General features: G+C 38.4%; 2 protein-coding genes across 6 annotated transcripts in view; one reads left to right on the top strand and one right to left on the bottom strand.

The window, feature by feature from the left end:
• kcnh7 (potassium channel, voltage gated eag related subfamily H, member 7) overlaps positions 1 to 2,408 on the top strand; it is a 47,016-nt gene extending 44,608 nt beyond the window's left edge. For all 5 annotated transcript variants that reach the window (XM_043241910.1, XM_043241913.1, XM_043241912.1 and 2 more), the window contains one exon: positions 33 to 2,408. In XM_043241910.1, coding sequence (XP_043097845.1) covers positions 33 to 104 — 72 coding nt within the window. In that variant the 3' untranslated portion in view covers positions 105 to 2,408. The remainder of the gene's footprint in view (positions 1 to 32) is intronic.
• The window catches only part of dnah9l (dynein, axonemal, heavy polypeptide 9 like), a 29,253-nt gene continuing 17,265 nt past the window's right edge, over positions 901 to 12,888 (bottom strand). Inside the window, exons 49-70 of the mRNA XM_043241909.1 lie at positions 12,519 to 12,620; positions 12,291 to 12,425; positions 11,975 to 12,148; positions 11,389 to 11,624; positions 10,984 to 11,106; positions 10,663 to 10,873; positions 10,427 to 10,585; positions 9,501 to 9,641; positions 9,067 to 9,237; positions 8,842 to 8,964; positions 8,480 to 8,673; positions 7,856 to 8,004; positions 7,510 to 7,637; positions 7,204 to 7,431; positions 6,309 to 6,500; positions 6,117 to 6,236; positions 5,139 to 5,381; positions 4,865 to 5,047; positions 4,571 to 4,686; positions 3,934 to 4,046; positions 3,639 to 3,779; positions 901 to 3,506 (exon numbers count right to left, since the gene is read on the bottom strand). Of these exons, the coding sequence (XP_043097844.1) occupies positions 3,259 to 3,506; positions 3,639 to 3,779; positions 3,934 to 4,046; positions 4,571 to 4,686; positions 4,865 to 5,047; positions 5,139 to 5,381; positions 6,117 to 6,236; positions 6,309 to 6,500; positions 7,204 to 7,431; positions 7,510 to 7,637; positions 7,856 to 8,004; positions 8,480 to 8,673; positions 8,842 to 8,964; positions 9,067 to 9,237; positions 9,501 to 9,641; positions 10,427 to 10,585; positions 10,663 to 10,873; positions 10,984 to 11,106; positions 11,389 to 11,624; positions 11,975 to 12,148; positions 12,291 to 12,425; positions 12,519 to 12,620 (3,630 nt within the window). The 3' untranslated portion in view covers positions 901 to 3,258. The remainder of the gene's footprint in view (positions 3,507 to 3,638; positions 3,780 to 3,933; positions 4,047 to 4,570; positions 4,687 to 4,864; positions 5,048 to 5,138; positions 5,382 to 6,116; positions 6,237 to 6,308; positions 6,501 to 7,203; positions 7,432 to 7,509; positions 7,638 to 7,855; positions 8,005 to 8,479; positions 8,674 to 8,841; positions 8,965 to 9,066; positions 9,238 to 9,500; positions 9,642 to 10,426; positions 10,586 to 10,662; positions 10,874 to 10,983; positions 11,107 to 11,388; positions 11,625 to 11,974; positions 12,149 to 12,290; positions 12,426 to 12,518; positions 12,621 to 12,888) is intronic.

Here is a 12,888-nt window from a genome sequence, read left to right on the forward strand (position 1 = left end):
ATGTTTCATACTATCTGTTTTCATCTTTGCAGAGTCCTCATCCAGAGAAAGCCTGCAAAGCCAAAGACTCCAACGCCTGCAGTTACCAAGGAGATGACCTCTGACGTCAGAACGCAGCTCCATTGGGGACGGAACCAGAGTGGGAGGCGGGTCTCCACGGGCCCTCCTCTGATCTTGGCCGTCCAAGGCAGTAACATAAGGTCAAAGGTTACAGTTTTCACGGACGCAAAACAGAATCCAATAACAACAGAATTTCCAGAGGGAAGAAACAGTAAGAGCAGTGTTTAATCATGAGGTTTGAGTTGTAATATTTCAAATTTTTGAATCAAAATGCCTCGTAGAGGAGTTGCACTTCTGTATGCTTTCATGTAACTATGCATAGACAGAACAAAATCTACAGTAAGCTCAGCCTCCTCCCTTCAAAACTACTGCAGCTACAGCTAGACTCAGGGTAGGGAAAACGAAACCGAAGAGTCATATGCAAAGAACTGATAAACACCTTCTATGTCCCTCATAGTTAGGAGTCAAACAAAAGCTGGTGAACAGATGCATTAATGCAGTATCAGTGTAAAGGTTGTTCATTTTGTAAATATATAAATGAAACGGTCATACTAGACCATGTTATTGAAAGATGCATGCTGGGGGAAAAAATGCAGTGTTTGTTTATTTTTTGCATGTTTCTTAAAAAAACAAAAAAACACTTGCATTGATAATCAAGTGACACAAGCTTGGTTTTTTGTCCTTATATCACTTATTTGAGATTTATATATGTATTTACTTAACTATAAATTTCCTGGTATTCAGGAAGAATCTTTTACTTGAACTGAACTCTGCAAAGCAAAGCCTCATCATCAAACTGTCATCATCTCAAAATATCACATTATTCTGCCCATATCAGATTCCCACAGGACAGTGACATTCAGAATCAACATGCTGTCAATTCAGAGCCAACTAATCATTGTAACAGTATTGTCAGTATTGCAATATCATGTCTCAGTATTGAATTTGACAAAACTTTGATGGTCTAAGAACGTGTCAGCATTTCTTGTTAGTCCTCGTGGTGGGTCATTCAAACCATAGATGAACGTCTGACCACTTCACAAACTCCTGGAGGCTTTTAACACTTTAAGGGTCATTTTTAACCCTGGTTAGATGTCATTTGCATATTTATGAGGCATTTTTGTTTTAATAACTTCTCGTCCATCTGTGGTAATGATGCCACATACTGTAGGTCCCCTCCGGTTGTACACCCATGTTGCAGTTTGAGCTGTATTACTCACATGCTTAAAAAGCCTTATGAAAATTGAATAAGAGACCATTTATGATTGGCTGTCTGTTGCTAACAGCTAGCCTTTGGATTCTAGCACTTAAAGCAAGGTAAAAGCCTGGTTTAATTTAACCCAGGGTTAAAACTGGCCCAGTGGAAAGCCGTTATATGTTGCTTTTTGTGCTCATTTCTTTATGCAATTTACAGGTTCATTTGAGAAGGTTATTTCATTCTTAAGCTGTAGCAGTGTTTATCTGTAGAAATCTGTCTGGAGAATGTGATCTGCAGGTGAAAGCACTAGCTTTTGTAGCAGCAGTCATCTCTGGCCTTCCAGACGATAGATCTACGTTGACAGAACCCACAAAATGCACACTTTTAAGTCTTGCAGTATAACATGGCACTGAGTTCATGTGTAGGAGGACTGCATGTTTAACCAAAGTTAGTTAGCTGAATTAATCGCGTAATCACATTTAATGAGATGCACTGAAACACAGTCTTCCTAGTGTCGGCTAAAACTACAAAAAAGACAAAAAAAAGCAGAAAAATGTATGCATGTCTTAATTTAGTAATTTACTCATAGGGCCACCAGATTTAGAGCTTCTTTGTGAACGAATGAATCTGATTGGTAGGCTGAAATCTGGAGGCGGAGCATCATGACATATCAGCGTATGCTCATCATACAGATATCTGGTTGGCTGTCCTGACTGGCTTGTGTGACCGCTGTGATCACGGCATGCGTTGACCAAACAGTTTCCTGTGAGACGGTCCAAGTCTTGTCTGGTGTTTCAGGAAGCTGACCGGAGTGGGTTTGCCTTAGGGTGGATTGTGGGACAAGGACAGGACATGTGCCAGTGCGGGAAGAGAGCAAGAGAAAGATACGATACTATTGCGATCTTTTGCACAATCTCTTTGAAACATCTTGTACAGTGTCACTTTTTAAAACTAGTGCTGTTCGCAAAATTGTTTTTATGCATTTTTTTAAATGTTTGACACTGTATTTTATACAATGCAACACATAACAGCAGGTTAGAATGTTTTCTTCCTTGGATATATTGGTATGTATTATATTTATGCTGTATATTGTGAATATTACAAGAGTTAACGCACAAATGTGTAAATTAATAAAAGACAGAATGCTTAATTTGCAATGTTGCACAAATTTTATTTATGGAAAAAACAGGGTTTCTGCAGGTTTGATGAAGCTAAATTTAAGCCTTTGTTAGACCAAAATTTAAAGAATAGATTCGTAACGTAAATTTCACTTGAAGACAATGATTTACTCGAATATAAAAAAGAATCTGTACCTGCTGATTACACTGCAAAAAGTGATGTTCTTCTGCAGTATTTATGTCCTGTTTTTCAGTGATTCTTAAATCATAATACATTTACTTCAGAAGCAAAATGACCTATTTTCTGGGTTACTTTACATATGTAATATTTTGATGTTAATGCCATTAATTTAAGACCTTAAGACCTGCAGAAAACCTAAAAGCACACACACACACACACACACACACACATATACATATATATATATATATATATATATATATATATATATATATATACACACACACACACACATATATACTCGTATTATTTATAAAAAACATTTATAAGAAAAATATACTATCCACCTCTGTCGGCAAAAATTCTATTGAATAGGTGGAAATGGGAAAAATAAAATATCAGAAATGGTAGAGTGGAGTTCAAAAATATGAGGCCACTAGAACGTGTTATGCATTCTTTTCTAACTTCATAATACAACTAATTACAAAAAAAAAAAAAGTCCAACAGGTCCAGAATTTGAATTATTCATATTACATCTAACCTTTTATTTCTAATGTTTTGACATTTGGATGACACTTCATACCAAAAGTATAATATAGTACATTTGTTTTTGTAGCTCAAATAAGGCTAATAACTGTATTATTTCAGTGCATATTATAGAGTATTTCTTCACCAACAATTTAAAAGCATGTTTCTCTGCGTCACACACTAAGCAGCAGGGCGACCCCTGCCAGAACCCATTTCGCAGGCCTCTCTCTGGTCTTCAGACTGAAGGTCCAGATATATGTGTTAGCTCGTAGTTTGGTCTTATAGACAGGGCATTCGTAGGTATTGCGTGTCTCCTGGCGGTCGTTTGGGATGGCTCGGACAGCTATAACAGGCATGCTGGGGGTTAGTTCCTTCAGGCGTGCTTCTGTAATTGTCCCACCTTGAATATCCCAGCGTGCACCTGCAGTCACAAGCACTGACTTTAGATTCACATGCACCCAGAAAGCTCAGATAATATGAGAAAGCATTCTGATTGTTTGAGGATTCTGATTGGTTGACACAAGTGCCCTGTGATTGAACGGAGGAAACTGACCTTCCATGTAAAGGCCATAGATGTAGGCTCCCTCTCTGGCTGCCTGGTTAAACTCCTCTTTGAACTTCTTGGTAACATCCACTGTCAAATTCATCTTGTCCAGTGGCCATTCATTCTTACGTGCCAAACTCTGCATCACAGCTACAAGGATAAAAAAATGTTATTTGACGCAAAAACACAAAAATGTTAGAAATACGATACTAAATCTTTTCAACACTAAACATTTGAATGGTTGTATGCATATATAAATGTTTGTATTATTTATATACAAGCTTGTGAGTATGTCTTCGTGTACCTGTTAGAAAAGACTGAGGGTTAAATAGACCAGAGATCCAGACCACGCTAGGCAGAGAGAGATCATGGGTCCAGCTGTCTAACTCTCTACAGCGGAGTAACACATCATTATACCTGAGTGGATACAGACATCACATACACAAACTGTTATCAGAACACAACACAGCTTTTGCATAGTTTCAGAACGTAGCTAGTTGACAACATACAGAAGGCAGCAAAACCATGATAACGAGCAATGCTATTTTCATGGAGTTCACTGCAGGGCATTCTGAGATCATTTCCTCCACAGAAAAGGTGACCTAAACAAGATATCTCATAATTATCTTAATATCAAAAGACTTTGCACCTTACAAAACAGCACTAGGATTCAAAAACAGAGCTAGACCTTGCAGATAATATTCAGTTGAGCAAACTTATATGGGTTTTTGACTAGAACAAAACTAGAACAAAAAAACGTCCATATTCACCACTTGAAATAAAACATTAACTGAAATAAAATGTGAAAAAGATCAATATATGACTAATAATAAAAAACTAGAGCTGAAAACAATATAAACCTATTGAAAATAATGACAAAAACACACAACAAAATCTGAAACATTGTCAACTACAATAGTGTATCAGTGATCACTGCTCACCACAGTCCAAGGCTGTATATAGAGGGGTAGGCCAGTCTGGCCCAGGTGTCCGGAACATTATCAAAAAACAGAGCTGTTTGTATCAGCTCCATCTCTGAGGAAATGGCCAGCTCTCCCTGCCAGAGAAAACAAGTCCAGTTTACATACACACTTGTGAAGCCAGGCTTTTAAAGTCTTAGACAAAAAGACCCTGTGATATTAAAAAGTGGCCAAACACGAATCATAAATTTGAAATCAATGATCCGATGCGGTTGATTAAAGACTCGCATGGAACAAAATTGAATAACAGCGCACCTTTAACCCCAGGTCCAGCTCTTTCAGTGAGCGTCTTATTTCATTGAGGAGAATGTTCATACGCTCACACTCCTGGAAACACACCAGGATGTAGGGCGAGCGTTCGGCTGTTTTGGACGTGATGTCAGACATGTTGTACTCTTCTGGAAGTTTTTCCAGGATGTCATCCAAGATCGTCTTCACCTGAAACAGCAGTGGCTTATGCAGTTTATTACGGCGATATATGATCTGCAGACCTGCAGCCTTTCAGAAGCTCAGAAACAGACAAACAGACCTTCTCTTCGGTGGTCTGTGAGGCTCCTTCGCCCATGTTGGAGTCTCTGGTCTGCAGCTCCAAAAGCGTGTGGAAGAGACTGTCTGACGTCACTGTAAGGAACTCAATCTCAGCGTTTGGATGCAGCCCATAATGCACTGGGCTTTCGTGAGGCAGCATCTCATCTATGTACGTATGATAACCCTGGTAATCCAGGTTAGAAGGTACGACAAAACCTGGAGCCAGTGACAACTTCCTGTCAAACTTTAAAAACAATGGAAAAAAGTGTTAAGGTCTGGAGTCTGATGAAATGTGAAAATTTTGTGTCAAAATAAATGCATAATTAACCGTAATTATTATTTTATTTTCTGGCCAGTAAATAGCATATAATAAAATTCCGTCTAAATACATTTTTGTCAAAATCAATTAAGAATGTAACTTTAAAATGCTAAAAGTGAATTTAGGCATTGCAACATTATAATGTATGTACATTCTGAAAAAAGTTAAGTGTTATTAGTAGAGATGATCTGTAAGTGAGTGTTACACAACAGATGAAGTAATCTAAATGTAAAAATATGGCAAATGCACGTGAAAATGTTTTCAATTTGGACATTTGACAAATAATATGAAAAATAGGGGGGAAAATTATGAATAATGCTGACTAATATTGCACCAATATAATTCATTCCATTCTAGTTAATTTAAATGCTTGAAGTGAACTGAGGCATTACAACGTTATGTAAATTATGAAAAAGGAATAAACACCAAAATGTCTTAAAGGAAAGTGATATTTAAGGCAGTGATCCTAAAAGGTTGAGTCTTAGTGATAACTTAATCTAAATCTCAAATTATGCATAAAGAGTCCACAACTAAATATCCAACATCAGCTGATGAATCCAACATGGATTAAACAAATAAAAAATTATATTTTACTACAGTGTTTGTACTATACTGTGTGACAATCTTCCAGTCATTGTGCATGTGTGTTTGAGTATACACCTGGTTAGGTTGCATGTATTCTTCCAGGTAAGTTCTGCACAGTCTCCGGTCCCAATCATCAGTAATGTGACCTCCGTACATGATCTCACCAAACAGGTAACGAAGGTCTTCCCATGGGACCTGAGCAACACACATTTGTTTACATGGCTCTGTATTAAACATTGAGATTTTGTCTCATGGTAAATAACACACCTGTGAGTTGGCTTCTAAGTAGTTGTAGAGCACATTCACTGATATGGTGAGATCTCCCGTGTTAAAAGGGTACTTCCTGTTCCAGCCCTGTGGCCCAAACTTCCTCCTTTCAGCCACACAAGCGTGGAAATAGCACAGCGAGAACAGGATGGTCTTAAACTCCTGCTCTCTGGAGCACTGGTCCAGAATGTCCTGCGAAAACACATCTGCGTGTATCAAAAGTGTTTCTGAAATTCTATTTTTCTCATTTGTCTTAATTATACACACAAGCAAAGGTTTATGTGTTATATTTCATTCTTGAGATGAAGTCTTACAAAACTGTGATTTCTTTAAATTACAGCCAATCAGAACATATTCAATGTTTAAAGGAAATGTTTTTAAACTTCCCTAGAGTTAAACAGTTGAGTTTCACCATTTTCAAATTCATTCAGCCGATCTTCGGGTCTGGAGGAGCACTGTACTGTATCTGTACCTTATAGCATAGGTCACTGAATCTGATTAGAGTGTTAGCGTCACAGCCAAAAATGACTGATATTAATACTTGACTCTTTTGTAGTTATGTCATGTACTAAGCTATGCCTCATTAACGACTATGGACCGTGATAAGTAAGCCGTCTGCCATATTGTAGAGCTTGATGAGGCGTCTACATATGTCTATGATGCTAACGGTCTAATCAGATTCAATGATCTATGATGCTAACGCTAAAAATCAGATCGGCTGAATGATTCAAAAATTTGATCTGTTTAACTCTAAAGTTGGCATGTTCCTTTAATTTTTTTTTTAGTGGCATGTTCCTTTAATACACGGCTAATAAAGCATGGTTTTGGACAAATATGCCTGGGAGGGGCTGGAGCCTCTAACACAACTTTCAACCTTTATTTTTATTCTGTTTACCTGGTCAAAGTTATCCAGGGCAGCATGTAGATTGGCCAGCATGCCTGTGGGAGGCTCATTAGTGATTTTGATGGAATTTTCTAGAATTCCCTGAGGAATGATGTGTTCTTGCGGAGTGGGAGAAGGTTCTGCGCTCATGAACACTCGGTAGTCTTGGTGACTGTTCACACAGCAACGCTCCAGAAGCTTTTCTAAACTTCCCAGCCACTTTGCCACCAGGTGAATGTTCTAGAAGAAACACAAGCATTCGCATAAGGTATATGCAAAAAATAACTCAAACATGCAATTTACAGATAACAGACACACCTGTAAAATCACCCAGTGGCCCTCTTTAGAGGCTTTTTCCATGGCAAGTTCAGCAACAGACTCCTGGCCCTGTCCTAGAGACACATTATGGAGCTTCCCCAGGTCTATAGTGAAACCCAGCTTCTTACCTAACCATGTAAAAAATGCACACAAATACACAAAGGCTTTGTTCACAATATCAGTCCAAACTCAAGTTCTAGGCATATTCCATTCAAATCTATACTTTTTCTGAACCAGTGGTTTAACTGGGTCAACATGCAGTACCACAGGTGAAATGATGAAATTAAACAAAAGCATTAAACAAAAATATTCTTGAATGAAATGAAATGAATGAAAGATTTTTTACCAAGGGACTCGACATCTTTTAGGGGGTCCACACCAGGGGACAAGATGAAGAACACAGGTGAAGCAGGACCGCACTCTTTGAATGAGCGTGCAAACTCCATCTTCCTGCCCTCGGTGTACTGTACGCCTAGCTTCTCTTCAACAAAGTTCCTACACAAGTACATTTATTATCGTTTTCCTTTTGTATGCTACTTTTTTTATACAGTATCCTAACTCTACCCCTAAAACTAACTTTCATAAAATTTGTAGAGTAGCTGTTAATTTAAATTTAGTTTAAATTTAGTATTTAAGGTTTGCTCCAAATGCAGATATTTTTTTAACATTTCTATTTATTTGTCCATGCATCCATCATTTTTAAGCTTCAGTACATGAAATACTGGAATTTAATATTAAGACTATTTAGTCCCAGTCTTCTGCAGAGACAAGATCACTTTACATTATAAACCGTTTATTCTCATAAAAAAAAATACAGCTAATAAAACATGCTTTCTTGTTGCTAGTAAAGTATTTAACTATCTAATAGGCTTTAAACATGAGGGGGAGGTGAACTGATACTTTAATTTGTCGTTCCAAAAATGTTTTATGTTATCTTTAAATGAACACACACTATATCTCATAGACTTACCGGACAGCGTATGTCATCCGGTCAGGACGGAGAGCCCTCATAAGGATGAGTTTCTGGAGCGAACTCTTGTTTTTCCATTCCTGAGGGAGTTTCTCTTTCTCTGGACACTCTGACTCCACCACTTTCTTCCAGCGTTTGGGAGAGCCCTCAATGTCCCGGTCAAGACCACGGAACTCATCAGTGAAGCTCATTGTCTGCAGGAAAACACCAAGAAGGTTTCATAGGTTGTATTATAAATCTTTGACTTAAAATTTGAAAATGATGTATTTCCGTGGTTATTAAACGGACAGGACAGGATTCAAAGTGTTCCTGTAATACAGCCCCAGGTGTATTTGTCTCTGTATTTTGAGATCTGTGCTTACTTTAACAGCGCTCCAGGCAGAGTTGGACAGGAAGTCAAGTGGACTGATATAACTGTGATCAATGTTGAACCGCAGCAGAAAGTCCAGATCCCGAGGATCCAACTCTTTACTCATTAGCAGCAACTAATACACACACGCAAGAAATACAATACATACCCACTCTAATAGTGTATTTTAAATGCACAGTGTAATGTGAGTATCACTGTTTATCTGTGAGTGGATTACCTGAAAAGTAAGCTGTGCTGCGAAGGTGAGCTTGTCTCTCTCAAACAAGCCTCTGTTGATGTAATTAAATGTAGTGAAGGTGATACAATCTATCAGCATGTTCACACGGGTTTTTACATCAGACGAGGCATCTGCATTCTGCACGGCTTTATGAAACACAACATTAAATGCCTGCAGAGAGAAGATATCAAATGCACACACACGTAAGACAATAATGAAATAATAGAATGAAATGATTTCTTTAACTAGCTGAGGTAGGTGCAGAACCGGTTTGCCGTACCATAAAAGATGGAGGGGGCCTGTTTGAAACACTGATTATTTTTGTTTGTATTACATCCACTTAGTGACAGATTAGCTCAGATGTAAATATTTGCAGGGAGACCCGAACAACTGTCCTACAGAAAGCACACAGAGAGCTACAAACAAGGTTGCACCTTAAGGGAGAACTGGTACATGGGGTTGATCTTGTTAAGGTCATTGATGATGAAGTAGAGGAGGGACGCTCTGACAGCCACAGGCCGGTAGTGTTCACGAGCCTCGTTAATCTTCACCTCATTAACCTTCGCTTCCAACACCTACACAACACAAAAGCTGAATCATACCGAGAAGAAACAACAAATGGCAACTTAAAAGAGTGTGAAAACACTAAATCTCTGGCAGAGCCTGGCTTGTCTAATTTTATAGGGAACATGGTTTAAAGTGACTAAAATAGCTCTGTTCCAAAGCTCAGAGAGCCTAGCAACGTGAAGACTGTTAAAATTATGCTGCATTATAAAACACTTTGCTTGTGTGTGTGATGGATCTGTGACCACAGAACACAGAAGAAAGTTCTCCATATTTCATATTAATAAACATCATTATTTTGGGTCATTTCAAAATTCTATCAGCAACCAATAATAGTGTATGTCAATGTCTTACACTATTGTTAAAAAGTCTAAGGTAGGTAAGATTTCTAATCATTTAAAATAACTGTTTTCTACTTTAAAATATTTAAAATGTAATTTCTACCTGTGATGGCAAACCTGATAATACTTTGTAACACTTTATTTTAAAATGGCCTTGTTACATGTACTTGCTATTACAAAAAAAAATAATTATGCATAATTACATGCAAGTAACCCTAAACATAGCACTGTAACAATTTATTTCAAAGTGTCCATACTACAGAGTAGTTACCTAGTAAGTACTTAGTAGTAGCCATTGTACTCATACAAGACTAAATTTACTTACCATCTACTTACGGTTTTGTAATTATGTAGATGTAATAGGCTACTACTAATACCAAGTATGTTACTTATGTAACCAAAAGATGTCACATGTGTTGCAGACTTCTGTATATATGTGTTCAAATAAGACAAACCTTCATCTCAATCTCTGCGGCTGTGTGTTTAGTGATCTCCAGTTTCTCCACCAGAACGTTGTCTCCCAAAAAGTTACTCTCAGCCGCGAAGAGGCGGGTCAGCAATTCATCCTCAAGCTGCTTTAGCTCGATTTTAAATGTGTTCTGCTGTTTAGTCAGCTCTGACTGCAAATACACACAAATACCAGTCAGTAACACTCAAAAGGATTTTCAGATATGACTAAACAAGTACACACTCTCACCTTGAGATGTTCGAGGTCTGGTCTCTCCAGGTTGACCACCTCTGCGAGCAGCTGGTCTTCGAGCCCGTCCCGTGTGACAGTGAAGTTGATGAGAGTGGTCTGAGCCTGGATCTCAGGTTTATAGTGTGGGTTTGCCAGCTTAGTGTGCAGAATCAGTCGGAAGTCTGGATGGAAATAACATTCCTTATCACCCACTTTAATACATCTGCAGAGGGGAGAAGAAAAATCAGCATCATGGGGATGAGAAACAGTTCTTTGTGATGTTTTGCATGGAATACAGTCGCTGTGTATTACTGCTGTGTTGCGGTGGTTTACCTGCCCTTCTTGATGGTGTGTCGGCCTAGCAGTGGATCAATAACTGGTTCAATTGTCTCTTCCAGATTCTCAATCAATACAGGCTCTCCTGAGACTACGGCCTGTTCGAGCACATCCACATACCTGAAACAATGACAGAATAAATGTTGCTAAAATAAGCTGCAACAATAAGCACTGTTCTGAAGATAGCAAAAATGGCATTACCAATATAATTACTGCTGCTTTATTTATATGAAAATGTTGCAGGATTTAATTTATAGCACAAGGATTGAACAAAACAAAAATTGCACTCAAAAATTATAAATATTCCAAAAAATAGCATGGAATATTTATATGGTCATTATTCTCGCATTGTGTGAAATCTCTTGTGATGTAAATTCTGCCTTGTGTTCATTAAGCTCTCACCCCTTTTGGCTGAGGTTAATGACCTTCAGACTGTTTCCATAGCGACTCTTGAGCCACTTGATGCCCTGCAGCTGGGGGTCAATGAGCAGAGGCCAGCGCTCACAGTTGGTCAGTATAGTGGCATTCTGAGTAGATATCTTATCACCTGGCAAACCCTCATTATTCCACTGAGCAATGGTAGCACCATCTGTTAACATGGAGACGGGATCTAAGCCCTCAGTCATTGGAATGGGCACCTGAAAGTCATTAAGAAACATACAAAAACAGCGATTCATTTTGTATACTATCATTTCTATCCTTATAAAAGGACTGCATGAGTATGAAAGACTTGTCTTGTCCAATGCAAGAGCATAAGGAAGTAACTGAATATAGATATACTGTGTGTGTGTGTGTGTGTGCGTGTATATATACACAATAAATACACAGTACACAAACATACATTATATAAACCAAAACTGGATGTGATCAGTCCCGATTTAATTCCCCGCTATCTATAGTCGTTGAGGTTTCTGAACTTTTAAACAACAGAATTTTTTAGCACAATAACTATATATGCACACAAGACAAACCGTTTCCATACACACACCTTCTGGGCACGCAGGTAAGGCATCCAGAGGTTATGGAGTAACTCATATCTGTATCTCTTCGAGAAGGAGCCAGCGTAAGAGATGAAAGCTGCGGTGAGGAGAATGTCTCCACACAGTGTGGATTCCTGCTCACGGTACTGAGCCACAGAGTGACCCCAGCGTACGTTTTCTGACTGAAGCGTGCATGTTTTTCAGCAAAACACCAAAAGAAAGAAGTTTGCATATAAATGAAAAGTACATTTTCAAGTTTAAAAGTAGCATGACAACATTAACACGTAAGTGTGGTCAAAAAAGACGAAACCAGTGTAATCTGACCTCTAAACCCTTGACCAGGCGGTTGGCCAGTTGGATGGTGGTGTTGGTGTGGTTCACCTCGTCCTGACAACGGATTTTCTCCGATGTTGCTTTTTCAAATGCAGCTGTCAGTGTGTCCAAACTACCATCCAACTCCTTCACATTTCAAAGACACGCATTTGAGATTAAAACACTGATGAGATATTGTGGTGGAGAGAGAGAGAGCGAGACAGCTAGTGAAAGACTTACAGCCAGCTTCTTTCTGATAATCTCTAATTTTTCTGCAGCCTCAGCCAGATCAGCGTTTGCCTGAGCCAGGCACATTCTTTTCACCTCAACCTCACAGAACACCTGATTAAAACCAAGCAAAATTTAAGACAATATCAGAACATCAGATTCTGGAATGACAAACTGCAGAGTGGTTTGCAAAGTATTGCATCGGAAATAGATGCTTCTTCAACCAGTATAAAAAATAACAATAATAATATTGGCAGCCATTAAAAAACTAATTTGAAGATGCATGAAATCATCACAGGTGATTACATACAGTACATAAACGTTTAAAAGATTGGGGTCTTTAATATGTTTAAACAAGGCTGCAATTATTTAACCAAAATAC

The sequence above is a fragment of the Puntigrus tetrazona genome, chromosome 6, assembly GCF_018831695.1.
Source record: "Puntigrus tetrazona isolate hp1 chromosome 6, ASM1883169v1, whole genome shotgun sequence".
Taxonomy (NCBI): domain Eukaryota; kingdom Metazoa; phylum Chordata; class Actinopteri; order Cypriniformes; family Cyprinidae; genus Puntigrus; species Puntigrus tetrazona.